Here is a 26284-nt window from a genome sequence, read left to right as displayed (position 1 = left end):
AACTTGTTCAGCACACAGTGAAATTTGACATCTGACTTACTGAGTCTCTGTTGTGACAGTCCTCTTTAACTTTCGGGGATTTCAAGGTTGAAGCATGTACTAAACTTTTTATGTCAAGAAAATATTGAGACTGCAGCAACATTATATAAAAAAAACAAAAATATGTTGGGAAAAACACGTGGAAAAAATAAAAGTCCTCAATGTATAGTGGCCCACGTGGAACATACAGTAGAGTAGATGTGTTAAAGTACAGAGGCCCCTTCTCACATACTTGCTGCCTGACAGAGTCTGAGGTACGACGCTCTGTAGTATTCATTGTATTTACAGATTGTATATCAGCTGGGCCTTCTTCATCATTGGACTTTTTTACAGTGTGCAGCAGTGTTGGATAAAGTACCCAAAAGTCATACCGTTCAAATATTACTTTGGTAAAAGTGAAAGTCACTCGTACAAGAAGGACTTGAGTCAAAGTCTTAAAGTATCTGATATTAAATGTACTTAAGTTCTGATGCAGCATGTAATATGAAAAGCACCTGAAGTTATTAAATTGAAGTAGTGAGTAAAAAGTACATTATTTGAGTGGAAGTATAACGTACCATAAAATTACTCAAGTAAAGTACAAGTACCTAAAAAATGTACTCAAAAGGTGCACAATGTAGTTTTAGGGAGGACATTTTAATCAGAAGGAGAGATCTCTAAATTAAATAAACAAACTCTTAATTATCATGCCTGAATAAACATAGTGACCTTAAAGGACAACACAACTACACACTGTTTTACTTGGTTTATATGTGGCGGACCCTGCCACCTTTCTAGCTTCAAACAGTGTTGTGGGGACCTTTTTTTCCTCTGAGAACAGCTTGTTTATTAAGTTATGGAAGAAATTAAAATTGTAAATATTAAAATTATGAGCTTGTTAGTTACATTCCATCACTAGGGCTCGGTGATATAACATCATACACCTCAAGACTAGATTTATCTCTTTAATACCTCCTGTTTATCAGGTCATTGCCTGCATCGTTGCAATAAATCATATGGTCTGTTAAATGTTAATTTTTGATTTTTTCTAATTATTTTCCATAAATTGTTGTATATCATTATAAATATTGATCCTACAATACAAAATGTATGATACAAAATGTCACTCGGGACAAATTAAAAACACATTCAATTCTTATTTTGCTTTAGACACCCTCTCATGTGAATATAAAATAAGCAGCCGGTGTCAACCCATCATTTCTCCTCGGACTAGTCTTAAGTCCAGCCCCCGTGAGGCCACTCTCATTTTTTTTTTTTGGATTCAACTTTGTGCTCCACCCTCCACACACAGACACATTTATTGAGTCTGTTCCCTGTGTGAAAGTTATACCCCAGACGGAGGAGGGGAGACTGTGACAGCCCATCTTCAAACCAACAACCCAATCTGCTGTTGAAACAGTAGTCGGCGTGCTGAGCCAGGAGCTAACCAGTAGCTCCCTCTGTGTGAGACCTGGGACACCGAGGCGAAGGGGAGAGCTCATTCCACAACACGGCAGTCCTCCATGGCTCTGTGCAACGGAGACAGCAAGGTCAGTGGAGCGGGGAGGACCCGCTCCTCCGCTGCTGGGTAGCCCGCTTGACTCGGTGTTAGGACCCCGGTTGCTGGTGTAGCCCCCCTCCCCCCCCGGTTAATTACGGCCTGTGTGTACCTCGGGGGGGAAAGTTAGAGAGCATGTAACGATACCAGCAGTTTACTGGCGAGCATTGAGTACGCTGTTGTATGTGTGCCTGTTGCAGTGTTACATTAACATGTTGCTCGTAGCTGCTAACGAGCCGCACAGGATGTATCTATGATGTGTAGCATAAGTAACATCTTTATCATATTTAGCCAATAAGCGTGGCTGCCTTCTTATGATGGATTCTCCCCCACCAAGCACCGCGTGGGTTTTAGCATAGCCCCGCTAACTTAGCCAGCCGAATGCTAACGCTGATTACTAGCTGCTGTTTATACTGTCTGTAAGCTAGCATGCTACATAGGTAATTCGTCAGCTAGCTTTAGCCGGGCAGCCAGAATGTGTAATGTTCTGTGCTGCTAACCAAAAGTATTGTATTGTGTTAGCTCTGGCGTTCATTTTGTAAAGTGACATTGAGCTTGTGGCAAACTAATTTATTTCACACGCCTGCTGTCACTCACTTGAAGCTAACGTTGCGTTAACTGACAGGTTTGCTAACATCTAAGCTAGGATGAGCCAACTTGCGGTTACCGGTCTGACAACTGGAGCCGCTGCTGCTCTGTTTCCAGCTGATTTGGTAAAGTTTGCTGTTATACTGTGGACTGTTTTTCTTGTGAATATACTGCTGGAGCTGCTGCGATCGTTTTAACGATAGCACATCAGTGTACTTTTGTAGATAACAAATCAGAGGTGATGGGTAGCATGCTCAGTGCAAGTTGTTTTTTTAGACACATCTACGGCGGAAGTGTTTCTACTAACCACGTGGGATCATGTTTCTCATCTACCCAGTTTTGTTGTTTATGGAGAATATTGAGATGTCAGTGATCTGCCTTCTCTCTTCTCCTTGTGCTGAGTTTCGTTTCCCAGAGTTTGATCTGCACATATGTTTATAAAAATAACACCCAGGCATACAGAGTTGAGCCAAAACGTTGGGTGGAAACAGAGTATCCTACTAGAGTTTGAGCAAGCTTGAAAAAAGATCCAAGGTCCTTCGCACTAATAATCTTTAACTTACTTGTGGGTTTCATGTGATTCTGCTGATGGGCTGAATGGTTACAGCACGTTTCACGAGAATGACCGTCTGTATTGGAGCTCACATGTCCATAATTTTGTTAGCCCTGATTGAATCACATTTTGCACGGGCAGGTCGTAGTCAAGTCTAGGAGGAGTGGGTTACTTTACACCACCCCTCGCCAGAACCACAACCAAAATATCCACAATAAATGCAGCACTAAGACTGTATCTATTTGCGTGCTCGTCACGTAGCAAACACTCGTGTGGATGTGGGTTTTTCCATCCGCACAGATCAGCACAAACTATGCAAGCACTTTCAACAAGACAATGTGTGTTTTTCTGAATGTGTGTTTCCACAGCTGGAGATCAGCAGTGCAGAGCAGAATGGGTCATGTGAGGGGGCGGTGGCGATCCTGGATGCTGGGGCCCAGTATGGCAAGGTGATTGACAGGCGGGTGCGAGAGCTGTGCGTACGCTCTGAGATCCTCCCCTTAGAGACCCCAGCCTTTGCTCTCAGAGAGCAGGGCTACAGGTAAGCATGACAAGCATTTAACCAGCGATGATTGTTTTTGTCCTTATAGCCTTGTTATTACACTGTTCTGTCAATCCATCTCGACTTGACTGTTGTCTCTCTCTTCCTGTTCCTAGGGCAATAATCATTTCAGGCGGTCCAGCCTCTGTGTATGCAGAAGATGCCCCCTGGTTCGACCCCGCCATATTCACTATAGGAAAGCCTGTCCTCGGGATTTGCTATGGGATGCAGGTAGGTTTGCACATGCATGCATACACACAATCAAATTCTGTGCTGGGAGGCTTTTGTAGGGATTAGGTAGCCCATCCTTCATCCACAATGCCTTTGTTCAAGGGAACGATTGTGTTTAACACATGCACTCGGACTAGCTACACATTACTATCCCTCGGCTCCAGGCTGCTGTTCAGCTCTTCTGGGCCAGCTGGGACTTCACCGCCTTCTTCAAGGACACTTTGTCACTAGCTGAGGGAGATGAGAGCATCACTCACTCAATTTTCCCAGCCAGTCTGGAAATTGAAACCAGCAGCCGTCCATTCTTTGGCACATTTCTTCCAACAGCAGGCAGCTGTAGGATCTTTGGAATCGCACTAAAATGTGGTGTTTGTGTCCGAGTGTTAACTCTGCTGTGTGTGTGTGTGTGTGTGTGTGTGTGTGTGTGTGTGTTTTTTTTTTACAGATGATGAATAAAGTTTTTGGCGGCACTGTACACAAAAAGAGTGTAAGGGAAGATGGAGTGTTCAGTATTGGTCTGGACAACACTTGTTCTCTCTTCAGGTAATATGGCTCGCCAGAACATCTTCTCTGATGTCTTATTATTTTATTATAGATGTGTCTGAGTATTAACACTAGTTCATTTGGCTTATGATGCTTCACGTCTTTACACTTGCTTGCATGATACAGTGTAGAGAGAAAATTAGAAGATGGGAGACAGTATCCCTCTACAGAAAAACTAGGGCTTGACAATAGAGAAGATTTTTTTTGACTGGTCAGCGTCAGCCGGTGTTTGTCGGTGCGTGCAGCTTCAGGAGAGGGAGACCGGGATGTGTATGCTGCAATTAACGGCTGGACTACAAGGCCTCAAATTGAACATCCAGTATCTCTTGAAAAGCCTCAGTGAAACACTGTAGAAGTGAGCTCATTATGCTTTGTAAGACATTTAGATGACGTTCTCTACCTGAAGCTCAATGGTTTTACAAATGCTGCTCGACGGGGTTTGTCCCTGCGCTGTATTTACTACATAAACTGCAGGAGCATTCCAGCTGTCACATATTTTCCCTGGTTGTTACACAAATACTGCGGAGTCTAAAATGGATGGCTGCAGTCTTTTATTACTGTCTGCCTCTCACACTTAGCTCACATGTACACAGTGAAGCAGGCCCTGTACGCATATAGCTGTTATGTGTGATATTGTACCATACATCGTGTGTGTGTGTGTGTGTGTGTGTGTCATCAGAGGCCTTCAGAAGGAGGAACTGGTCCTGCTGACCCATGGAGATAGTGTGGATAAAGTGGCTGATGGCTTTAAAGTGGTGGCCCAATCAGGGAACATCATTGCCGGTGAGCAGCACGCAGGATAGACTGTGACCCTGATTATCTAAAATTAGACTGTGGTCATGCATGTCCTAAAAAAACAGCTGTAATGTTTGTTTGTGTAAGAAAAGCCTCAGACTACATATTTACATCTGACGCAGCCCCTGAGTGCAATGTTTAATCTGTATTTTAAGAATCTATGTGAAATCCTAATTTTGTGTTTTTGTTATACTAGTTTTGAGAGGACAAATCCCAATGTGAAGAGTCCTTCATCACATCTGTTTTTTCTCCTTAAGGGATTGCCAACGAACAGAAGAAGCTGTATGGGATGCAGTTTCACCCTGAAGTCGACTTGACGGAGAGAGGCATGGAGATGCTGCGTACCTTCCTGTTCGAGATCGCAGGATGCACGAGTAACTTCACCGTACAGAACCGCCAACAGTCCTGCATCAACGAGATCAGAGAAAAAGTAGACAAGTCTAAAGTGCTGGTGAGTGAAGCTGCACAAAGATTCATGAGTGTGTGTGTGTGTGTGTGTGTGTGTTAGTTTCATTTTTAGGGCAGAGAGACGATTTTAAACAAGGCAAAAAAAAAAAAAAGAAATTCTCAGCACAATTTGACCAAAAGTGTAAAGCTGGGCTGCAGAGTGGTGGTAGCTGCTCAGTAAGTGGTGACAGCAGCAGTGGTGGGAAGTTAAGTAGAACCAATTAAACTCTCAAATTAAACCCTGTTTTATCTGAAAAGAGGTAGTCGACTCCCTGAGCGCTTTCAAACTGGGCTCCATCTCTGGGGAGTGTGAAGGCGATAAATGAGTGTAGGAAACCGACTCAAAGCACAGGATTTATATTTAAAGAACGACGTGCAGACTCTGTTTCTTCCTCTGCTACAGTCTGAAGGATACATATTTCACTGTTTTTACTCTGTTGTAGCTTGTTCCTGTTTGGCAATTGTGGTATTATCAGTGTGTGTGAGTCCCAAGAATTGGTAGTCAGCCAATTATAAGTAAAGAAGTGTCGAGGCTGCATTCATCTCTTCCGTTTTGATTGAGAGTGTGCTTAATATTTTGCATCCTGCGAGGACACAAAACACGAAATACTGCCAAAGACAACATGACAAATATAATGGGAGGCTAACACAAACTGAAATTGGACATGCAGTCGACGAGAGCTAAGGCTACTTAAATGTCTTTCCGGACAATTGTGACTTTTTCCTGATAATTTCTTCAGGTGCTGCTGAGTGGCGGGGTGGACTCAACAGTTTGCACGGCTCTCCTCAACAAAGCTCTGAACCAGGACCAGGTGATAGCAGTTCACATCGATAACGGCTTCATGAGGAAGCGAGAGAGTCAGAGTGTGGAGGAGGCCCTCACCAAGCTGGGCATCAAACTCAAGGGTAGGCAGTTAAAAATACACTAAAAAAGTAGGAATGGTAGAATAAGGCCATAACTGTCTGAAAAATCTTCACCTTAATGAACTTACTTGCGGTAGAATAGTATCATGAGGATCATTTTAATAAAGTTAGTTCTTGTGATAAACTTTTCTTGGAGAAATTGTAATCTCATAGAAGCACGTAATGAAGTGATATAAGAGAGCACTATTTAAAAGCTCAACTTATAATTGCACTTTATGCAGCCATGTGATGGGTCATTTTCATTCCTTTTTTGCATTTTATAGACTAAATGGCTCATCAGTAATGAAAAAGTTGGAATAAAGTTGATGTCCGGATATAACACAATACTGAAGTGTCTTTTGATGTGATCTTGGAGGGGAGCATTATTGTTTAATTGTGTCTTTTGTCTTCCTCTCTCTCCTCTAAAATGTTGCTCTATCCAGTGGTAAATGCAGCTCACACCTTCTACAACGGGACAACAACCCTCCCCATCTCTGACGAGGACAGGACGCCACGAAAACGCATCAGCAAGACTTTGAATATGACTACCAACCCAGAGGAGAAAAGGAAAATCATTGGAGACACATTTGTCAAAGTGAGCACTTGTCTACCCAACAGCCTTTGTTGCTACGCAGTGCATCGTCACGTATCACATTGTTGGTTCAGCTGAATTCTTTGTTGCACTTTTGCTTTATTGTTTGTCTTTAATTCACTGGTTAACTGTTGTATCTGACTCGTGCTGCCTCACAGGTGGCAAATGAAGTGATCGGAGAGATGAATCTGAAGCCAGAAGAGGTTTTCTTGGCCCAGGGTACCTTGCGGCCCGACCTCATTGAGAGTGCCTCTCATCTTGCCAGCGGCAAGGCAGAGGTTATCAAAACACACCACAACGACACTGAGCTCATCCGCAAACTCCGAGATGAGGTACTTTACACGTACACACACAAACACTAACATTATTCATTTCCCTGATACATACTGCTGCCTCACAGTATGGCCAGTGAATCCAGTAAAGATATAGATCAGCTTTACCTTTGATAATTGTGAATGCTTACATTCAACACTTGAGGAACATAGTGCTATTTGTCATTCAACTTAAAATGGCTTGTTATTGACTTTATAGCACCAAGACATCTGACAGTAAAGTGCACGGGTTACAAAATTATCTGAATCTTTTACTAACAGGTGCACACTGATTCTTCACTGGAAAACTTTTCACAACCCCTGTGGCCAACAAGACGCCACCTCCCAGCATTAACAATAGGAGAAAACAGATGTGACAACCATGACTAGTGTTTGGAGAAGACCTTAGTTTGTCTGAAACTCAAGTACCTTAAATGGTGAAATCAGACACTTTGTGCAAATGACATGAGTCGCTTATAGTTTTTATTCAGCCTCCACCAGACAAACCCTTTGTTTCTCCATTTGCACAGACAGATTATCAGACTGTGCTGTTGTGAATCTCATAATGCTTTGAAGGACTGCATGATGGAAGAGTAACATTAACCTCTGCTGAATAGCATCAGTCTGTGTAGAAAGAGCATCTGCTGCTGCAGTTTAGAGCAGAGATGATGAAAGTCACAAAAGCAGAGCTCTCACACAGCACTCCTGACTCACTGTAAAACATCCGCCGATGGTCTCAAGTTTCTCAAACACCTAAACATCATTAACTTTTTATTGAAAATGTGTTTCTGCATCATCCTTCATCCCCCAAAGAGGCTCTTTTCCTTCAGCAGCATTACTCCACTCAAAGGAGCACTGTAACATTCACACATTATTTGCTGTTTAGTGCTCAAATATCATTCTGTGTTTCTGTTGTTGTGCTCAGCACAACTGTGCAACACCTAAGCATACCCCACACTCCCTCACTGTTGCAATGCTGATTCCAGTCTTTTGTGATCCTGCAGGGAAAAGTAATCGAACCGCTGAAAGATTTCCATAAAGATGAAGTCAGAGCACTGGGGAGAGAGCTGGGCCTGCCAGAGGAGATTGTCTCCCGACACCCTTTCCCTGGCAAGTACATAAACACACGTCTCTGATGTACAAAAGTACTGCTTAGTGATGTTCTTTCTGCCATTGCGTCATTTCTTGATGTGTCTGTTTCTTCTGTGTCCCCATTTACTTATTCAATCAAACAGACTTTAAACTGTCCTCACATTACACGTCCTCTCTCGTGCTCTTTTAGGTCCTGGTTTGTCCATCAGAGTGATTTGTGCAGAGGAGCCCTACGTCTGTAAGGACTTTGCTGAAACGAACAACATCCTCAAAATCATCACAGACTTCTCTGCGAGCGTCAAAAAGGTCAGAACAAACGCCACTTTGTATGTCTTTTTGAGTACTAATTTAATTCCTGCCTACTGACAACACCCGTCTGAGCGAGTACTGTCACTGTGAATATCCTGATATCAAATATTAGTATGCAGATCCAAACAAATCCAAGACAGATGCAGGACTGCGCGAAGTGGAAGTTTCTACTCATGTGTGACATGATGAGCTGCTGTATCCCTCAGAGGCTCCACAAAGCATCACAAACTACCTGTGAAATACATGATCATTAAAAGCATGAACTGTGTGTGGACTCCATGATTACTGTGCTCTGATCCTTCAGCAATTTTCCCTGTAGTTTTTGGCCGTTACTACTAAGAAATAAATAAAATAAAGAAAAAGTCACAAAATCTATGAAGATGACAAGTTGTCAGTCCTGGCTGTTTGTCATGCAGTTGAAGCTCTGTTCACATAAGAAATGAGAAGACATTTTTGGCTTGACAGGTTCATTATAGAGTTAATAATGTGCAGCCTCTGCTGGCTGGTTGGCCACATTGCACAAAATAATTCAGATGATTGAAAGAGGTTTTGCATCTAGTTTTTCTTTGGTCAATATTTTTGGTGATTTCTACTTTGACATTGTGAATCAGGGTTTTGTGGCTCGTTTGGCATATTAAAAAGTCCCTTTAGATCTTGTGAGTCTGAGTTAAAAGTAGTCATAACATAGCCAGAGCTTTACCTGTAAAACTGAGGTGTCTGTCCTTTGACTTCCAATTTTATATATGCCTTTTTAAAAGTGTATCTGTCTCCTCTCCAGCCCCATGCCTTGCTGCAGAGAGTCAAGTCATGCATATCAGACGAGGAGGAAGAGAAGCTCATGCAGATCACCAGCCTTCATTCACTCAATGCCTTCCTGCTGCCCATCAAAACTGTCGGCGTCCAGGTAATCCAGTTCATCAAACCCAATCAATCACTCTGTATTTCTGTTGTGTCTGGTCACTGTCCAGTTAAATCAGTGAACAAAACCTAATCTAAAATAACAAACTTGCTTATTTCAATATGATTCCTCCAAGATTTATACAAGTCTTGTAGGATTGTCTTTACAAGTTGAATGATTTTATATCTTTCACTGACTTGCAGCCCAAATGTATCAGCATGCAGTCAAAATAGTTTTAGGAGACCTGCTAATGTAGCTTTTTAAAGGCCCAAGTCAAATTTTTAGAGGTCATTTTCTAGGTAAGTCCAAACACAGTAATGTTTTTGTTTTGGTGCTTTTTGATATACTTGTATGTGGAGGATTCAAATGTGTTTAGGACTATCCAGAAGCAGGGGAATCTTGAAACAGTGTCTCACTTTTCCTGTTTGTCTCGCTGCGTCGCCACTATAATTTAGTGGTTAACCACGAAACCCGCCCACCCACACAAAGCTTCTCAGTTCTTTACTTTTGACTCTGTCTCTGTCTAGCCATGGGAAGGATCCGTTGTAACTATTGTGACACATTTCTGTTATTCTCAGCTCCTCTGATTTTAGTCTCTGACACATACGAAGGGTGTGTTCTGTAGAAGTAGTTAACATCACTTTCCAGTTGTTTATACTGACCTTCAGCATTACTTGGAGAGAATGATGGTCATGACTTATTTCCTCACAAAAACACTGCAGTCAGTCTGTGACTGTGTGTGTCTGTGTGTAGGTGTGTCTTATTACATCCTGTTGGAAGTCAGAGCTTTTAAATTTAACCCTAAACCTCAAACTGTGGGGCAGACAGTAGACAAACACAAGCAGCTTTTTATGTAAGGGGAATTTGTTGGAAGTGAAAACAGATGCTCTATTTTTAGAAAATGTTTACATTATTATTTTTGGATTTGTTTTATTCTACTTGATGCTCTGTCTAAAACTTAATATTCAGTCTAAGTTGTTAGTAGCTTAAAAAAATTTATTTTCTGTCTGTGTCTCAGGGTGACTGCCGGTCCTACAGTTACGTGTGCAGTGTCACAAGTAAAGAATCTCCACACTGGGAATCTCTCATGTTCCTGGCAAGACTCATCCCTCGCATGTGCCATAACATCAATAGGTAACACACAAATCTTCACAGCTTTACTCTTCATCTGTCAATGATCTGCAGGACACGCAGACACTCAATCATTCATTCATTTATTCATTCGTGTCTCCTTTTTCCAGAGTTGTGTATGTGTTTGGGTCCCATGTGAAAGAGCCGCCAACAGACATCACCCCGACCTTCCTGACCACAGGCGTTCTGAGCACGCTCAGACAGGCTGACTTTGTAGCTCACTCTATCCTCAGAGAGTCTGGTAAGTGTGTTAACCTTTATGTATTGAAGCATTATAGATTATTGGGGAAGATTTATACTTGGTCAGTATTTATCTGAAACTAAAAAGGATGCAACCACAGGACAATCTCAAAGAACAGTTTCTGTAGAGTAATTGAGTCCTTTTACAAAACCTGGCATCAACATGCCCTCATACGTGTCCAGAATAGTATACAGGTCTGCATTCTTGCGTCCACATGGGGAATTTAACATTTCCCCAGAGGCAAACCACATACTTCTTTCAATGTTTCCCACTGAGTTGAAATTTCTCCTGTAATATGTCTGGAGTTTCTTGACCGTGAGACATTTTGGCATTGTCCAATAGACAGATATAATGAGACAAACTTCATGAATATCTCTAAATGCAAAGAAGGGAAGAAGAATTTTTTTAAACTTCTTTAGATCGCCATAATCCGCCATGGACATTCTCAGACAGTGAAGCGAATTGTAATGTTTGCTTATAGCAGCAATAAGAACTTTTTCTTCCTTTTTTTTTCAGGCTATTCCGGTAAGATCAGCCAGATGCCCGTCATACTGACCCCCCTGCACTTTGACCGTGACCCACTCCAAAAGCAGCCGTCCTGCCGGCGCTCTGTGGTGGTCCGCACCTTCATCACCAGTGATTTCATGACCGGCATCCCTGCCATGCCGGGCAACCATATCCCAGAGGAGGTAACACTATATTTCAACCTCACAAATAACTTTGTATTATCTTACCATGGATACTAAGTTCAGGAGCATCTCTGTCTTTTTCTCTCTCTGAATTATTTGTCTTATCTGTTTCTCCAGGTGGTGCTGAAGATGGTGAATGAGATCAAGAAGATCCCGGGCATCTCCAGAGTCATGTATGATCTGACCTCCAAACCACCTGGCACCACAGAGTGGGAATAAAACACAACATGACGTCATAACAACAGGACACGCACTCACACACAATGCACAAACACGCTCAACAGATCCCAGAGAGGGCTGGTGAACTCCTCTCCTTTTCTGTCCTCCTTCCTCCCTCCCTGCTTTCCTCCCCCCCACCTCCCTCTTGTACCCCCACACCTCTCTTCAACATTCCCACGGAAGGCAGACCGTACTGTGACGGGCGCACATGCAAAGGCGCTACTACTCTGCTCTCCCCCACGACTCCTCCCTGGTTTTAATATTTTTTGGCGATAGGGATTGATTAATGTTGGTTATTGATAATATATTGTTTTTGATCCATGTACAACAGTGTATTTCCTCTCTATAATGAAAAGGTGAATTGCTGCTTCCTTTTTTGTGAGGTCGACCTTTAAAGGCGAGTGGCGAGAAGCTGTGAAAGTTCAGAAAGTGGACTTTGATGTCGTGCCTCAGGTTGCATTGTGGAAATAGCTGAACATGAAAACGAGTAGTGTTGTGAAGAGATAGAACAGCAGGAAGAGAGTTTGGAAATCTTCACTTGTTTTCTGCCTTTTTTGTCGGATGTTTTCGTCTTACTGTTGTAGGTCAGAATGTTCTCAACCTAAGACTATCCTCTCTATTTGTTCAATTTCACTTCCTGCCTGTATACTGTGCTATGAAGACGGCCGTCTGTCTCAAACTGAACAGACGACCTATGTGACCAATCAATAATTTTTAAGCTTTTTCTTTTGCCAAAAGTAGAATATGCTGTGGTGATATATAACATTGTGGGCTCCTCTGACGATCCTCTCCAAACTATGTGTTGATCTTGACTTGCTGCTGTACCCGTCGTGGACGGCAGTCAAAACCAAGATTAGCTTCAGTATGATGACTAGTGTGCAGCTGTGCAGGAGGCCAACATGATGGGTAACTTTGTATGTGCCTGTTCTATTGTTTTTGTTTAATTCTTTGGTGTGCGTGACTCGACCTGGACTCTGATGTTTTTCCAGAAAGGAGGATATAACACTGTTTCTCCTCATGCTGCAATATGTATGCTTTTTATGAAGAATAAACATGACAAGAGGACTAACTAATAACAAAAATTATAAGTACCGTAGAGTTTATAACCACATCGTGTAAATTGCTGTTTCATGATTATTCGGCTGCTCTTTTGTTGCGCAGGGGGCACATTTTTTGCACATTTCGTCTCGTCTTCACCCATAAAGCCTCGGTGCTTTATCAGCATAATAGAATCACACATCGAGCGGGGACTTCACTGTATTAAGTGTGCCACTCTGTAGTGTCAAAGGTCAGGGTAAGAGTGCTGTCTGTTGCCATCTCTTAACAAAAGGTCACTGTGTCTCAGAAAGGCATTACTGCTTCATTTTTCTGTTCTCTCAAACCATTCAGCACTTCATAATCTCTAGTCTTCAGTCATGTCATTTAGACCTCAGTGGATACAGTGCTCTCAGGTTTAACTGAGTTTTAAAAAGTGTATTGTACCCCGATAGAGACATTTCACCCAGACGTGAAGGTTCTCATGCCTCCAGAATTTGTCTTTGTGCCTCTCGTCCTCTGTTCAACCCTTCGACTTTAGTGGCAAAATACTCCTAATGCAAAATGAATGGTTTTCCTAACTTGTCTTAACTGCTTTTAGTGTTTCTCCCTCTGTTCTGCCTTTTATACGTGGGTATTTTTTTGTTACATATGTCTCCGTTAGAAAACAGCTTGATAGTAATGGACATATAATTTTGTAGTTCAGTTTAATTGCAATATCAATAAGATTAAGTTATGCAATTTAATGTCTGATGTTTTTTTTGTTTTATTTTTTTATTTTGTTTTTGTTCAACGCTCATTCTCCTTAGTAACGTGCCTCAAACCAAGCCACTGCATGCAGTTTCAACTATGATGACATTTGTACAATGGAAAACTGAGCTTTAATAAAGATCTCCATGTTGAAACTTCTCACTTCTATATCGAACTGCTTATCATCTCATCTGTCATCTGTATCGTTTACTTTTCTGACCACTTCATTTGTAAAAAATATTTTTTAACAGTTATTTTTTGGTGCACTTTTTGGCTTAAAGGTATAATATGTAAGATTTAGACACTTATGTAATTCATACTCCGTCCATGTTGCCAGAGTAACTGCTAACTGCTGCTAACTGTGTTCTGTTTATACTTCCATGACTGTAGTTATTGTTGGCTTGTTAGCTCAGTTAGCCATGCAGCTAGCTGGAGTACTGGGGGAGTGTTGGTGTTTACAACACTAGTACAGCAGCTTTGACTGCTGAGAGTTTTTTTTAGGCCTGGGGCTAGCTGGTTAGCATGCTAACTCCAGTAGCAAGTTATATCTCTGCAACACAATACATTGCCGTCTTTGACATAACTTCAAAACTGTTATTTCATCACATTCTGTGGATAACTTTAATGTTTTAAACAAAAATTCTTATATATATATTTTAAAATAACTAAGTGGAAAGCTGTCCTGATATCTTTCCAACCAATTAAACACTATACACCCCAAGATATTGGAAAAGCTGTAAGTACAATAATTCAGAAGTCAAAATCATTTTTGAAATTAATTAAATAAATTAAAGCTTTCTAATTAGTAATAGTTGATTCAACTGAACTATTTTGAAACTATGTAAGTGGATTCACACTTGAATTATGTATATAACTATTAATTCGGTGCAAAATCTAAGTATTGTGAGTAGTTTTTCTCAAAACAATCATTATTCAATCAAAATTTTTAGTTGTTGATTCATTTTCTTTTTAGTATATCAGAAAATACAGACAACAACTTTCTGGTGTTGGGAAATATCCCTTTAACTCCTTGCCTCTTTAGAAATGTCTGCACGGAGCAGTGGTTTGCTGTTAATGACTGTGCATAATTGATTTCTCGCAGAACTCATCAGTATTAGTCAGACGTCTCTCATGTGCCTGAGACGGATCACAAGGGCACAGTCACACACTCACGCACACACTCAGATGTTAATCATTCATCAGCAACTACACAAGAACTACATCTAGATATCCTAATTTTTTGCTTTCCATGCGACAACTTTCCTTGACTTTAATGTCATGTAACAACAGTGACATACAACCACTGTAAACAGCCATAGTGTTGAGAGAAGTTTTGACTCTAATTAGATTTTATGAAGAGCCTATTTGTGTGCAGCCGGCCCTTGTTACCCAGCAGAGGTCCCTGTGTGTGCCAGGGGGTTCAGGTGTGCATTGGTCTCCGCTGACTGAGAGACAAGAGCAGACAAGTTCAGTCACACATCAACACACGGCAGAGCCACACTCAGGGGACGAGGCACGATTTTTTTAACAGTAGCTGCTCCGTAATGTTGCATATAGAGTGTACAAGTCACCACATGCAGCTGCCAATTAACTCCTGGCCTGTGGCAGTTTATCCACTGCAGCTGACCCGAGTACAGACGAGTACACTGATCTGTATTCACAGGAAAGAAACAGAATGACGGGATGTTTCTTTGAATATATTTGACTTAGAAGTGTTTGTGTAATTTTGGTGATCCAGTGTCCAGTTTGTGCTGTTGGATGGAGACATAACCTGTGAAACACCATTTTTAACCGAACTTCATGTACACACTATTAATGAGGTCATAATGCTTTGGTGTTTACTAAAATTAAAGTCCTTCTTGTCTTTACCTTTCATGGAATAAAGATCGATGTGCCCTCAGTCAGTCAGTGTAATCCAGTGTCCTGCTCTACACTTCTGCTCTGTTGAATCAGTTCTCAGGTTACCCTGTGTAGCACATCTCCCTTGAGGACAGATAAGACACCTGTCACACTTGTGCTGCTTCCTTCTCTGTCTGCCACAGCGAGAGCTCTCCTGCATCTCCGTAGCATGGAAATCGGACGCTGTTTGCTTGGATTATGTGCCTTTTTCTTCTTTCACGGATCTGTTTCAGCAGAGTCCACGTGCAAGCTGAAGGCCAAGTTCAACCTGAGCGGCTACAAGAATGTGGAGAAGAAGAAGGTGGTTGTCGGTGGGATGTTTCCCGTTCACATGCGTATCGCCTCCACTGATGGCAACACTTCGAGGCTGCCTGTCTCCTCGGGGTGTGAAGGGTGAGTTGATCTGCTCTTATGTCTATTTTGATTAGTGTTGGCTTAGTTTCTTTTAGCTTAAGTTGTAAGAATGTATTACACTAATCAAAGATGACTCACAGGCCTGTTAACATTAAATTATTTAATATTTTAGCCCTGACGTGAGAAATATTTTAACCTGATTTCAACCATTGTGTATTTAACCTCATGATATTACTACAAAAAATAAGACAGAGCAGTGGAGGACCTCTGGGGCCAATTAGCTACAGTAGAAGTATTATTATGGAGACAGGCCGTTACAGTGTAGTATGCAACAATAATCAGCAAGCCTGTGAACTGTCCTCTTGTGGCCAATTTAGGTCATAACATCAGTGACTGAAATAGTCTCTGCATAGCTTCCAGTCATCAAGTATTATACTAAATGTGGATCTGAGTTTTTATTGTTCTTTCTAATCTTGAAGTCAAAGACAATATCAACAACAGCTAAACACAAGATTTTGTACTGTGTGATATATTGTTATGTCATCCTCCAGGTTTAACTTCCGTACCTTCCGCTGGACCCAGACCATGCTGTTCGCCATCGACGAAATCAACAAGAGGCAAGATCTGCTGCCAAACACTGACCTGGGCTACGTCATCTACGACTCCTGCTTCACCATCTCCAAAGCCGTGGAGGGCACCCTCACCTACCTGACGGGCCAAGACGAGGCCGTACCCAACTACCGCTGTGGGTCCGGGCCGCCTTTGGCTGCTCTAGTGGGTGCCGGGGGCTCCGATCTTTCAATCGCCACCGCTAGGATTCTTGGACTCTATCACTTCCCTCAGGTGAGTCATACAAAGGTAGATAAAGGCAAGGAACAATGAACAGATAGAGAGAAGAAAATGTATTATGTCTCCTCTCCTCTGTCAACTTTAGGTCAGCTATTTTTCATCTTGCTCCGCCTTGGAAAGTAAGTTCCAGTTCCCCACCTTCCTCAGGACCATTCCCAATGACAAGCACCAGTCTACAGCCATGGCCAAGCTTGTGCTCCACTTCGGTTGGACTTGGGTGGGCACCATAGCTGCCGACGACGATTACGGCAAGTATGGCATCAAAGACTTCAAGGAGCAGGTGGAGGAAGCTGGTGTCTGCATCTCCTTCTCTGAGACCCTGCCCAAGGTAACCAGTTGGTCCATCACATCGTGTCTGTCTTTTCTAGAGATGTATGAGAGTTCATGCCTTTTTGTCACAACCTTCAGGTGAACTCTCCAGAGGACATCCAGCGCATTGTTCAAACTGTAGACGAGTCCACAGCCAAGATCATCGTGATCTTCTCATCAGATGTGGACCTCAGTCCTCTCATCACTGAGCTGCTCCGGCACAATGTGACCAACCGTACCTGGATTGCCAGCGAAGCCTGGGTCACCTCCTCTCTCATATTGGAGCCAGGGGTGAGTGCTCATTGATTGATCGACTGGTATCACACTTACAGATGTTCCAGAGGTTCTAACTAGTCTGAGCACTTAAATGTGAATCACAGTTTGAGCTGCAGTTCATAATGTGCATGTTTTATGCAGGTGAACTCGTTGCTGGGTGGTACCCTGGGCTTTGGGGTGAAAAGGGCTCAGATCCCTGGTCTGCGGCGCCATCTACTGAATCTGGACCCCTATGATGACCCGCTCACTGAGGAATTCTGGGAGACGGTGTGTTTAATAAGTTGACTAAATTGATCTGTCGTCACACATCTACTGGCCACATGCAAAATCAGATTTTGACTAAAACGCAGTAATCACACATCGTAGCTTGGACCGACAATTTCTAGGACAATGGAATAAAAGCCTGTGACGATGAATATTCAGTGACAACATTTTGCGTCCTTATTTTTGTCTTGTAGTTGTTTAACTGCACGTTGGACTACAGCAAAGCTCTGAAGCAGGCCAGACAAAGAGCCAAGGAGACGAACGGCACACTGTCAAGGGCAGCGAGGGCGGTCCCTGATGGGCTGTGCACAGGGCGTGAGTCTCTGGCACAGCTCAATAACACATACTCTGATGTATCCCAGTTACGAATCACTTACAGGTCAGTTCCCGCCACTCATGTAGTACTGAATCAAGTAATGTCACTAATGCAACCAGATCCTGTTTATCTTTATGCTACTGGAACTGCCTCCACAACACCTCTACCACTAAGGACATAACACTACTCACTATGTGTCTGGCTGTGGATAGTTTTAGTTTTATGTGCCTAGATTTTACATGTAAAACTTGTGCTGCCACTGATATATTGGAGGTGAATGGGATCTCATTTGTGTTGCACAAAGCAATGAAAACATGTTTGAAAAACTCAAGAGCAATGTATCCCTCCAGAGACACTGTCCTAGATAATCATGATTTCATCATCAGGGGGGAAAGAAAAGCTTTGCAGTCGATACGATACGATACGATACGATACGATACGATACGATACGATACGATACGATACGATACAACTTTATTGCCATTTTACACCGAAATTCATTTTGTATCTTTGGGCAGTGCTGTTCAAGAAATTTACTCACAGGTTAAACATACAGTCACAAATATGACACATATTTATAGACATACAGAGTACATCAAATAATCACAGCATTAAATATATCACATATATCATAACACTTTATAAAAATGGTGTATTCCATTTGTTGATATTGTCCAAATAACTTTAAATGAAGTCTAACTCAGGGTATGTTCCACATTCTGAATTAAGGTCTTGCTCATAACTATTTCATTAGTATTTTGAGTGGGTTAAACTACCAATATGCTATTAAGCAACTAATTAATGGTAGATATGTGTACCACACATATGTGTAATACAAAGTGTTACCATTCCTTTGATAGAAAGTAGTTCCAGACTACTGAAGACATTATTCCTGAAAAAGACCTCCATTATTATACACACCTCCATTGTGTGTGTATAATTTGGTTGAACTAAGCCTTCACTGATGAAACCAATGGAAATATGGATGATGTTGTGATTGATAATAATAAATATGATATTGTCTCCTCACAGTGTGTACAAAGCGGTGTACGCTGTTGCCCATGCCTTGCACAACCTGGAGCACTGTGAACCGGGACGGGGGCCGTTCAACGGGAAAGACTGTGCTGACATCACCGACTTTGAGCCATGGCAGGTGAGCCCTGTGTGAGAGTGTATGAGAGAGAGCACAACTGTTTTTATATGCATGTGTTTGACTCAGGTGTGGCTCTCTTCCTCAGCTGATGTACTACATGAAAAACGTGCGTTACAATGTGCCGCACACGGGCGAGGAGATCTACTTCGATGACGGAGATGTAAAAGGCTTCTATGACATCATCAACTGGCAGTTCAACAGTAACGGAGAGATATCCTACGTCACTGTGGGACGCTACAATGGCTCAGCAGCCCTAGAGGACAGGATGACCATCATGAATGACTCCATTGTGTGGAACAATGACATGTTGGAGGTCAGCTGCATACATTGATTGAGACATGTCGATTTAGTATATCCAAGTTTACTTTCTCCATACTTGTGAGTCATTACACTCAATCAATCTATGTATTTGTGTGTGTGTTTGCAGCCTCCTCGGTCAGTGTGCAGTGAGAACTGCCAGCCGGGCACCAGGAAGGGAATCCGGCAGGGAGAGCCGGTCTGCTGCTTTGACTGTATCCCGTGTGCCGATGGAGAGATCAGCAATTCAACCAGTCAGTATACAGTTTTCAGACTGCATCTAATAGACATGACGTTATCCTCCTGCAAAGTCTGAACTTCTGTTGAAATATAAACCTTAGTGAATAAAGTGAGTAAATCTTATTCTAATTAAACAAAACTACAAGAGGACAGACCAATGGACAGTTGGCCTTATCTTAGTGAATCTGTCAGGGGAAAATACTGCAGTTTTATTTTATCACTTAACATTAGCTATAGTCCTAGTGTGTAGGAGTTAGGGGGATGTATTGGCAGAAGTTTAATATAATATTCATAATTAAAACACAATTGTTTTCATGAACTGAAACTAAGAAAAGTTGTGTTTTTGTTACCTTAGAATGAGCCTTTTACATCTACAAAGGTAGTGGGAGTCCATGTTTCTACAGTAGCCCAGAGTGGACAAATAAAACACTTACTCTTGAGAGAGCATTTTTGCGTTTTCCCCGTTTTTCTCCTGGGAGGGTGAGGCGAGGGGTATTCAGTTAGTTGACGTCTGCACCGTCACCACTTCTGCCACTAACGTCTACACAAATGCTGTGTGCTAAATGCAGATACACAATAAAGTAATTTGATAATGACACCTTAAAAAGCCATAACATGCATTACGGAAATTAGTGCCAATTACCATAGTGAGCATATAAGACACTACAAAAGAAAACAGCTATTATTTTGCAGTTGTATTGAGGACCATCAATAGTTGTACTATTGATGGTCTGCTATACAGATGATCTTGAAAAGCCCCCCAGCAGATTGTTTTAAGTCTTAGAGGGCTCAGGACAACTGGCCTGGTGTGTAAATGCGCCCCTGCAGCTTTCTTATCGTCCCCTCTCTCCGTCTCTCTCTGGCAGATGCTCGTGAATGTATCCTGTGCAGTGAAGACGACTGGTCCAACAGTGCTCATGATGTCTGTGTGCCAAAAATCATTGAGTTCCTGGCCTTTGGAGAGCCCCTGGGGATCACTCTCATTGTCATCTCGGCCGTCGGAGCTCTCATCACTATCGCAGTCATGGTGAGACTGGGAGAACATACCCGATGATGGAGATTGAGAAGCTAAAAATGGTTTATTTACCTGCTCTGTTTTATTTCCCAGGCAGTGTTTATGGTGAACCTTGGCACTCCTCTGGTGAAAGCCAATGATCCTCTGTTGAGTTTCTCGCTGCTCTTCTCGCTGGTGGTGACCTTCCTCTCCTCCATCGTCTTCCTCGGAGAGCCCCAGAACTGGAGCTGCATGACCAGCCAAGTAGGCCTGGCCCTGGGCTTTGCTCTCTGCCTTTCTTCTATCATGGGTGAGTAGAGTAAGCCTATTACTGTACTATTCTTTAAGCAGCAATAACAAAATGAACTCCTTTTTTTTGTTCTGGTGTTTTTGTACTTCAGGTAAGGCAGCAGTGTTGATGCTGAGAGCTCAGGCTCTGAAAAAGGCTCGTGCCCGAAGCAAGGCAGCTGCCAAAGCTGCAAAGGCTGCAGCTGAGGCAGCAGCCAACAGCGGCAATCCTGATGTCATTGTAACAAACACAAACACAAACAACAACAATGACGCCGACGTCGGCGCAAACCCTGAAGTTGACTCTCTCACATTTGGCCACCAGAGGGCAATAGCTGCTGTGACAACACTGATACAGGTAAATGCACTGGAACTTGCACCTTACTTTGACTTACTCTGTAATATTTCTGACATTTTCATTCTTCTACACAGGCTATAGCGTGCACAGTGTGGCTCATCATCCTCCCTCCTCACGCGATCAAGAACACCTCGGCCCAGAATATAAAGATCATCCTCGAGTGTGATGAAGGCTCTGTGGTCTTCATCTGTTGTATCTTCGGCTATGACATCCTGCTGGCTCTGGTGGCCTTCGTCTTTGCCTTCATCGCCCGCAAACTGGAGGACTACTTCAAGTAGGGAACACACAAGGTTTCAGGGAAAACAGGAATATTTAGAGTATGTTTCACGTAGGTTCAGTGGCAGAGTGGGAGTATTCAGTACACTTAATATAATATTTCTGCATTGTGGTTAGAATTCTTTTTTTTAAGTCAAGTTTAGACATTCCCAGAACTTTTTGTGATGTTTGCCATATGTACATCATTTTTACTGATCTTAAAATGACCTCTGTCAAGAAAAAAAGATTCTTCCACCTTAGAAGAAATTAATCTGACACTAACAGGAATTATGTAAAAATAGACAGCTGGCAGGTACACCCAAAACATCTGTGTTAATTTGGCGTAGATTATCAAATTTGTACTTTTCTAGTTTAGTTTTTCAACTGTCGTTTGAGATGTAGGGCATTAATCCTACTGTTGCTGACACATTTTGGTGTCAAGAACATTTTGACACTTCAGAGACATAATGCATGATGTTTGTTATTCTCTCTTACAGCGAGGGGAAGTGTTTTACCTTCGGTATGCTGGTCTTCTTCATAGTCTGGATCTCCTTTGTCCCGGCTTACCTCAGCACGCGGGGCAAGTTCATGGTCGCCGTCCAGATTTTTGCCATCCTGGCTTCCAGCTTCGGCCTGCTGACCTGCATCTTCCTGCCGAAGTGTTACGTCCTCCTGGTCAAACCTGAACGCAACACAGAGGAGATGATGAGGCCACAGGCCAAACCACGAGACGGCACCTCGACTGGAACCTCGGCCTCACTCGCTACAACTGCTACTGAGGTCCAAGCAACGACGGCATCCGCTGGGATTGATGATTAGTGGAGCATTGCTAAGAACTGCTTTGAGCCACATTACTGAACGTAGACGGAGGATGTGCCACTGCTTCGTTTGGCAACTAGTCCAGCTGATTAGGGTGATTATTATTCACATTTATATTACAGTCATCATGTTTGGTCTTAATTCATAGACAAACTATGTCGTTTACAAAATATTTGGCTGAATATTTCAAACTCAAGTCAACTGTACCTATTACATGCATAACATAGGTTTGATTTCAAGAAGCAATGAGGAAAGAAAACTGCTACCTCAACAATTAGTCTCAAAAAATGCATTTTACAAAAGAATTCTGCTAAAACATATTTTAACAAGTTCAGACTGTTACTGTCAAAGCTGCTGTTGTTTCAGTCATGCTAGTGGGATTACAATTAAGGCAACGTTTACCTCAGATATTATACTGCTGTACTTCTAGTTGAAAATCAGTTTCCAACACATCTGTCAATTTTCAAAATGTCATTTCGCTTTTTGTGGTTCCTGTCAAAATATTTGTAGAAAACATTTAAACTGCAGACTTACATTTCTTTTACTATAATAACCTGCCAATGTAAAACATTATTCTGTAACTCTGTTGGTATATAATACCTTTCCTACCAATATAATAAATATTATTTTCAGTCACTTTAATACGTGTTTTTCTTGTTAAAGTTTATTTTAAGCTTATTTGGGGGCAGTACTTTTAGTGACATCCATGAGATATATATTGCAGTGTGCTACATAACTGCAAACTCTGAAGTGGAAAAGGATGTTGTCCTGTTGTTCAGTGGAGTGTGAGGATGAGCCAGGACAGGCTAGAGATGCATTTGTACAGTGGCCAGAGTGATCCAGCAGAGGGAGCTGGAGGAGGCAGTTGATGTGGGAGCAAACATCATGGTTGCTCTGCTGACTATGTTGCTGCCTCTTTTCTGTTGCCGGGATCTTTTGATATTGAGATTCTTCTCACGCTTCCGCTGTTTTTGCTGAGTGTAGAAAGTGATTAGAAGTGTAGGTAATATAAAACTGACAACTTTTCCGTTGGAGGGAAAAATATGCTTGAATCCATCTGATGGATGACTTAGTGTTGAAAAGATGACGAGATGAGACGAAGCTTATTAAACAGTGAAAAGTAGTATCTTACTGAACAGCAACAAGGCAGAAAGTGTTTGGAGTGTGTTGACTGTCTCTTAAATCATGGTGAGCTTTGCTAACCTCACACTGCATCTGTATATTTTGTACATTTCAAAACATTTTGCATCAGTGAGCAGCAGACCCTATCATCCATGTGTGTGTGTTTGACTATGAAGCCAATGTGTATGATGCATTATAACGCATTATGAACATACATGTAATGCATTATAATGCGCCTATAATTATAAGCACTCATCTCATCTGCCAATAATCCAGGGATTACAGTAATTATAATCACATTAAAATGTATAATATATACAGTATATATATTATATATATAAAGTGAACAATAAAACTGTTAAAATTATGATTTATATGTTTTTAAAAATTATTATGATGTATGATTTTTAATACATTATGATCCGTGCAAAAAATAGTGTGACCAGCAATTATAAAGTATTGATACTTGATCTGATCATCATCATAAAATGCTTTATAATATATAATTATTGTTATATAAGGTAAATAAGTGTTCTGAATGTTTATGATTGCCTAAAAGTATTGGTAAACTATAGCACATTATAAGTAATTTATTAATGCATTATAGACATTGGGGTCATAATAAGTTATGATTATTGCTATAGCGCATTATGAATATTCATGAGTGCTTATAACTGTGATTATATAGTGCCATCGTCGCATTATAACGCATTGACAGTATGTTCATAATGTGTTATAATGCATTATAGACATGGGCTTCATTGAAAGTGTTGTTTGTGATAGACTGTCTGTGTATTGTGCATCAGTGTGTGTTGCACTCGCTCGTGAGCACGTGGCTTTCCAGGAATCTGTGAAGCCGTGAACTGTGTCCAACCGAAGCTGTCATTGTGGACGGTAACAAATTGTCCTGGTGACAGAGTGCTGAAGGAATGTGTTTATAATTTATTGTCAGCTGACGAGAGCGGACAGGAGCAGTAGTGCTAAATCAAGACATAATGTGTGCACGTGCATCTCTACGTGTGTGTGTGCGTGTGTGTGTGCTCACTTTATTTTACATGTGTCTGAGTGTGTGTCCACGCATGCACTAATGTTAACTTGCAGGAGTTATTATCAGGAACACTGGATTTGATCACTTTGTAAAGTCAATAGGTTCTCTCTGCAGTTTAATTGTAATTTGAATTTCATTTGAGTGAAATTAACTCTGATTTTGCAAGTCCAAGTGCAAAATAGTCGAATGCGTTCCTTCATGACACGTGTCTGCTTTAAATAACACCTAACCTTTTCTATTTTCACCTTATGGAAAGCATCACACACATTTTGATCATGAGCGCCAGCACAACTACTGGGACTACACTGATTCACGACCACGTTTGTGATTCATTTTGAGAAGTGATCCACATTTTACGCCTGACTGCCTTCTCTTCCACAGTAACCATGTGATTGATAAAGAACTAAGTGAGTTTGACACAATCCAAATGAGCCACAGAGCTAGTGTCATTTGTTTTTTTTCCCCTGAATGACCGGCCTGCTAACGTCCCCAAAGTGAGCTGTGTTTACTGAGGGCTGTTGACGGTCTGCTATTGAGCGGAGGAAGAGGAATTGATCAACTTCTAATCGCTGGAGACAGAAACTCTGAAGAGATGGAGAGAGAAGCGTCGCTAATCATCAAGACGACACTGTCCTGCTCCAGTGATTCATCATTGTAGTGTGTGTGGGTGGCTGATGGGTTGTTACTCATAATGATTTATAGAAAAAGGTGCCACTAATTTGAAGCCTTCCTGCTTTATGTGTATATGTTTGGGTGTATGTGTTTGCAAATGTGTTAAAGCTTCATTTCCAGACTGAAATAAATTCAGCAAGCACAACACCTACCTGCGGAGTGGATTGTGAAGTGATTCTGATGCTGCTACAGGAAGTCTTGGACATGTTTTAAATAAGGGCCTCGGACTAAACATGGATCAGTGATGAAAACAGTGACAAATTAAAGGGAAAACCAACACAGTGTCTGTGTGGTGAACCAGCAGCGAACTAATCAGCACTAAAGCTGCATGAATAGCGATACGTTCACTTGCTGAGGTACATACCGAAGTGCATCTGAACACAGGGTTACCATGGGTTACAACGGGATGCCTGAAAACGTTTAAAAACACAGTGATAATCCAGATGATGGCGCTCTTGAATATCTGATTCTAAATCACTACCAGCTAACATCTGACTTTTTTTTTTTTTTTTTTAGAAATGATCTGAAATCACTCATGTTTATTAAACAACAATAAACATAATAAGCTTTCAAAACATTATGGAACCTTTTCCCCTCAAACCTCTGACTGAATATGTACTCTTTTGTTTCTGTTTTTATTATTATATATTTTAAATCATTAAATAAAAAGTCACAAACCCACAAGGTTAAGTGAAATATCACAAAGTGCTCTCACATTCTGATTTATAGGCTGCACATTTCAGCCCCTTGCAGCCTGTCACACTCAAACACTTACCAGGTGACATCAGCTTAGTCTTTAAGGGTTCAGGGCAATGTCGACACGTCACTCCAGAACCTCCCACAGAAGTTCAACTTGGTTGAGGTCTATTGACTGTGAGGGTCATAACATACGATTTCTTTATACTTACAAAACCATTCAGTGACCTTTGTGCCCTCTACGGAAGCATTTGCATTTCCTATATTCTTTCTTTTAGTTTGTGACTCATTTGTATAATACAGAAGTCGAGTTTGAACAAAGAGAAGTGCTCCAGCTGAGGTCATCCACGCTGGTGTCACAGGGAGATTGCTGTAAACAGTAAACACTTTCATGGACCTCTCATCACCCAGTCACACAGAGCGCACGCGCGCACGCGTGTGTGTGTGTGTACTTTACAAGACTGTATCAAGTTTCCTGAGGCGATTTGGTCTAATTCACAGTGAAATATTCTCTGCTCTGAAGAAAAAAATGGATTGATTTTCGAAAACAATACATACGTTGTTGTATTATATAAGTCCTCAATGCAAAATAAGTTTTCAGTGAAACAGAACTTCAAAGAGATCTATTGTT

At 41.7% G+C, this 26284-nt stretch overlaps 2 protein-coding genes across 2 annotated transcripts; both read left to right on the top strand.

Annotated features, from left to right (window-relative positions):
- The first annotated feature begins 1420 nt into the window (after nt 1–1420).
- gmps (guanine monophosphate synthase) lies at nt 1421–13612 on the top strand. Its single transcript, XM_073487502.1, has 16 exons — nt 1421–1568; nt 3086–3258; nt 3375–3489; nt 3935–4032; nt 4712–4815; nt 5085–5278; nt 6015–6180; nt 6621–6772; nt 6928–7101; nt 8085–8190; nt 8363–8478; nt 9260–9385; nt 10398–10513; nt 10621–10751; nt 11268–11440; nt 11558–13612. The coding sequence occupies exons 1-16, from the start codon at nt 1542–1544 to the stop codon at nt 11657–11659; spliced, it is 2073 nt and encodes a 690-aa protein (XP_073343603.1). The 5' UTR covers nt 1421–1541; the 3' UTR covers nt 11660–13612.
- A 2032-nt stretch (nt 13613–15644) lies between these two features.
- On the top strand, nt 15645–22667 carry vmn2r1 (vomeronasal 2, receptor 1). The gene is made up of 14 exons (XM_073490963.1): nt 15645–15736; nt 16249–16540; nt 16632–16874; nt 16955–17146; nt 17273–17398; nt 17590–17774; nt 18744–18864; nt 18950–19177; nt 19292–19415; nt 20268–20428; nt 20510–20705; nt 20797–21041; nt 21116–21315; nt 21794–22667. Exons 1-14 carry the CDS (start codon nt 15660–15662, stop codon nt 22113–22115), a joined length of 2712 nt encoding a protein of 903 aa, XP_073347064.1. The 5' UTR covers nt 15645–15659; the 3' UTR covers nt 22116–22667.
- The last annotated feature ends 3617 nt before the right edge of the window (nt 22668–26284 follow it).

The sequence above is a fragment of the Pagrus major genome, chromosome 2, assembly GCF_040436345.1.
Source record: "Pagrus major chromosome 2, Pma_NU_1.0".
NCBI classification, from domain to species: Eukaryota; Metazoa; Chordata; class Actinopteri; order Spariformes; family Sparidae; genus Pagrus; species Pagrus major.
This window is presented reverse-complemented; position numbering and strand designations above follow the sequence as displayed.

Coding starts and splice junctions, on each gene's coding strand:
- gmps (XM_073487502.1), top strand. CDS start 1,542: ATGGCTCTGTGCAACGGAGACAGCAAG. Junction 10,752..11,267: donor CTCTATCCTCAGAGAGTCTG/GTAAGTGTGTTA, acceptor TTTTTTTTTCAG/GCTATTCCGGTAAGATCAGC. Junction 11,441..11,557: donor GCAACCATATCCCAGAGGAG/GTAACACTATAT, acceptor CTGTTTCTCCAG/GTGGTGCTGAAGATGGTGAA.
- vmn2r1 (XM_073490963.1), top strand. CDS start 15,660: ATGTTTCCCGTTCACATGCGTATCGCCTCCACTGATGGCAACACTTCG. Junction 18,865..18,949: donor CCGACTTTGAGCCATGGCAG/GTGAGCCCTGTG, acceptor TCTCTTCCTCAG/CTGATGTACTACATGAAAAA. Junction 21,042..21,115: donor CTGTGACAACACTGATACAG/GTAAATGCACTG, acceptor TCTTCTACACAG/GCTATAGCGTGCACAGTGTG.